This window comes from Nannobrachium achirus (assembly GCF_963921795.1).
Source record: "Nannobrachium achirus genome assembly, chromosome: 2".
NCBI classification, from domain to species: Eukaryota; Metazoa; Chordata; class Actinopteri; order Myctophiformes; family Myctophidae; genus Nannobrachium; species Nannobrachium achirus.
The window spans coordinates 67,143,762-67,148,016 of NC_137811.1; the positions used below are offsets into that span (position 1 = coordinate 67,143,762).

General features: G+C 56.8%; 1 protein-coding gene across 1 annotated transcript in view; it reads left to right on the plus strand.

Moving 5' to 3' along the window:
• Positions 1-1,185, plus strand: part of grin2db (glutamate receptor, ionotropic, N-methyl D-aspartate 2D, b) — a gene marked incomplete at both ends in the record, with an annotated part of 213,335 nt that extends 212,150 nt beyond the window's left edge. The window contains 3 exon segments of the mRNA XM_080743639.1: positions 7-322; positions 324-479; positions 481-1,185. Of these exon segments, the coding sequence (XP_080599765.1) occupies positions 7-322; positions 324-479; positions 481-1,185 (1,177 nt within the window).
• Between the last annotated feature and the right edge of the window lie 3,070 nt (positions 1,186-4,255).

Sequence of the window (4,255 nt, forward strand, 5' to 3'; positions counted from 1 at the left end):
GGGGAGGGCTGCCCTTCCACGAGTGGACTCGGAGGAGGACGAGGAGGACGACGAGGAGGAGATGGAGGCGAGGGAGCGGGTGCGGGCCAGGGAGCGGGCGGAGGAGAGGGGAGCGAGGAGAGCCGGAGGAGGCCGGGGGGCCGCGTCCGAGTCGGAGAGGGACAGGGCGCGGGCGGAGGAGAGCTACTCGGACGAGGAGGAGTCGTCGGGGGAGTTTGGGCGCTTCGAGAGGTACTGGGAGGGAGGGGCCCGGGGGAGCGCGGCGGGCATCGGGGGCATCGGAGGAGGCGGCTGGTTCTTCGGCACCTACCCGTCCAGAGAGAAAGGGGGGCAGCATCAACAGCCGCGACGACTCCCTGCTGGGGACGCGGGCGGCGGAGGGCTGGGCCGGGGTGGACCTGTGGAGCTCGGGGCCCGGCGTGGGCTGGGGGTCGGGAGGCGGGAGCGGGGGGCTGGTGTCCTCCCATTGGCCCCCGCCTCCCGCCCTGGCCCTGGCCCCGGCCCGGGAGGTACTGGTCCATGGACAAGATCCCCATGAAGGGAGACAAGAAGTGGGGGAAGAGCGGCAAGGCCAAGCGGGACAGAGACGAGGGGCCAGAAGACGAGGAGAGAGCGGCGGGCGGCGCCACCCTGTGCTCATGCAGCCTGTACCCCCACCCCCACCCCTACCCGCACCCCCCCCACGCCCGCCCGCACGCCGCCTCGCGCTCCAAGCGAGGGTCGACCGCCACCACGCTATCCCGCAGCCAGGAGGAGCTGCTCCCCCACTGCCACAGCTTCAGCGGGGGCGTCTCGAGGCCCCTCGGGCCCCCCCTGCCGCCCAAGCCCGACTCGGCCCTGCAGGCCAAGTCGGGCAGCCAGTCCAACCTCAGCCTCGCCGCGCAGCAGACCGCCGACCTCTCGCCGCACCCGCCGCAGCCCTCGCCCTCGCCGCCGCAGCAGCCACCCTCCGGGTCCCCGTCCTCCCTGCCCCTGCCCGTCGCCCCGCCCCCGTCCTCGGCCTCGACGGCGTCGCCGGGCGGCTCGGGCGCCCAGGGCCAGGCCAGCGCCAAGCTCCAGTACCAGCGGCTGCGCTCGGTGCCCCAGCCGCCGCGCTTCTACTCCCCGCACCTGCCGCTTAAAGCCAAGAGCCTGTGCTCCCGCCGGGGCTCCGCACACTTCTCCAGCCTGGAGAGCGAGGTATGACAGGGGGACACGAGAGAGGGAGAAGTGCGAGCTGCTACCGCCGGCGTCTGTGCCGCAGCGGCGGCGGAGCCAGGAGCGATAATGACGACCTTGACGACCACGATGACGTTGATGCCACGTTGACCGCAGCCGGCCGCCTGTCGACCATCTCCGCCGTTACCGCCGTGGGCGGCGGCGTCGGCGGCACCGGGCGCTCCCTGGTGCGCGTCCTGGTGAGGGCGACGGTGCGGCGCCACACCTACGTCCGTCTCCACAACGAGAGCGAAGGGGAGGCCGCGTCGTCTTCCCCGGGAAGGGGGGCGACGGAGGCGCCTCCGGAACTCTCCTGCGCTCGGAGCTGAGCCTTGTGATGTCATCTTCTGTCCTCCTCTCCTCCCCGAGTCACAACTGTGGATAAAACGAGTAGAATCTACCTGACCTGTGAGTTATACCTACTTTATGCTTCGGCGCGCGACGGCGCCGCGGCGGCTGACCGCAGCGGGACCCACAAGCCCGTAAGACGGGCGCATCACACGACGTGTTGCGGGCTTGTAGATCTGCTATGGCCGGTACGCGACGCCGCCGTGCGGCGGGGTATAAATCGGGCTTATAATGATGTCATGTTTACACGAACAAAACACTCAAGACAAGACACGCGCTAAACGCAGGCACACGCTCGAAACGTCTCCCTCCCTCCCTCCGGCTCTGAGAACACACACACACACACACACACACACACACACACACACACACACACACACACGCACACACACACACACACACACAAACACACACACACGCCCCACTCCCTCGTTTTTTGGGGTCTGATCAAACACGATTGGTCCACAGACTTGTTTGCTCCCTATCGGCCGAGAGCTACAGTATGCTACAGTATGTCGAACATCGCGTATTTTTGAACTGGATCGGCTGCTAACTGCATCGCTGCGTTGGAGAGACTGTCCCCCTTTCCCCCTTTTCTTCTCTTCTACTCCTTTTTTGTAAATTAACACACACACACACACACACCCACACACGCGCACACACACACACACACACACACACACACACACACACACACACACACGTATACATATATAAGCAAGCAATGCACTCTTGTCCGACCTTGTCATCGCTCTAAACAGGGGCCACGAGGACAGTGACACTTCACCTTTGACCTCATGACACAACATCACGCCCCATGGAGCTCTAACCCAGGACCATCCACACTGACTACACGATTGTCACGTTTTATTACGAGAAGAAGAAAAAAAAACTTTTATTCACTAAGATTTAATAGGAAATAAAACAACAAAAAGAAAACTCAAAACAAACAAAAACTCCTGCCTGTCGGAGGCTGAGACGAGACGGCGCCCCACACACACACACACACACACTCAACGCAGGAATGCACGCACGCACACACACACGCACGCACGCAAACACACACACACACACACACACACGATTGACCATTGGACTTTGGACTTTGGAAGAAAAAAAACTCCAATAAGATCAACAAAACATAAGAGAGACAGTATGTAGCAGATTGTTTATCTTTTCCTTTTCTGCATTTTCTTCTCGTTTTCTTTCTTACTCTGATCTTTTACTCCTAAATGCTCTGTTTGTTTGGGTTGTTCTTTGCTTTCTTCTATCTATCTACAGTATGTCTTGCTCTCTCTGTGTGTTAGTGTTATAAGCAGAAGGGAGGAGGGGGGGCTGTGGCTGCTGCTGTGTAGGAGCGGGACGAGAGCGCTTCAGGGAAGCAAAGTAAAAAAAAAAAGAAAAAAGATGGAAATGTTTGCCAACTTTTTACTCACAAGCTTTTAAGGGAGATTGGTTTTGGAGTGGTTGGCTTCTTGTCGCTGTTCTGCAGCACCATCATCTTTTATTTCTTTTTACCCCCCCTCCCCCCTCCCATACATGAGCAATACATAACCCTCCATCATGTGAGTGGACCCCGGCAAGATGATTGGTTGCAATATCAATAATTGGCACTAGATGGCTGCATAATATTCAAATAAGCTAGTGTGCAAGGGGGGGGACGGGCGGCACAAGGAGGTTGGTTTCAGAGCAGAGTGTTTGTTTTGCAGCACATTACGTCGTACCAGATGTATGACTTTTTTAGGACGGTCGGGACACCTCGCCAGAAGGAATTATGAGCCGAGCCAAGCGCAGCGTACTGTAAAACCCCTTTTTATGTCATTTTAATTAGGCCCGCTTGGCAGACACTGGAACCAATACGAAGGCGATGGATTTTTACAAAGCACAAATTGGCCATCACATTAGTCCGGACACGCGCGTGCCACGGTTTGTACCTGCCGCTGCCGCACAATCACACGCTCCACACACCCACCGAAACGCTCGACTCAACGGTCAGATCATCGGTGTCGGTTTGACTCTCAGAGTGTGACAATGGATCATGGGTCCATTTGTACACTCTCACAGTGAAATTTACACTTCGATCTTTCCAACATATTTACCATCATCACCACCTTGATCAGAGGCTGTGTGGCTACTCTATGGGCATGATGGGATGCACTGTAAGCAGTGAGTTCCAGCATTGATTGTTACCTTCTTGGCCAAAACGAGACTGAAAGACATTACTGTGAAATATTTCCAGTTACAATCTGTGGCTTATATAGGACAGTAGGTTGTCCAGTCGGAATGCCATGCTATCACGGCCAATCTGATGCCTGTCTGTTTGACCTTTAGCAATACTCCCCCCTTTTCACATGTCGCTCATGTCATGTCCTTATCTATCTCCCTTTTCTCTAATTTCTAATCTGAGAAGACACACAACACGGCCAGTGCGAGGTGTGGTGCGCCTCCACTGACTGACTAGTACTGTATAGCTGGTATAATAACAGTCTAATACTGTATAGGTTCCAGCAGCACAGATGTGGATGTACATTAATTACACACGGTGGTCTATAATAGCTGCTCTGACTAATTCATATACGGTTGAATGCAGCTCATATTGACCACTTTCCCTTCGGGCCTCCCTCGCCTAGCGGTGGTTCCCAGCCTTGTCTTGATCGGAGCCCACTTATAAAAACACATCCATTTGAACACTTGATAGCTAACTTGCCGC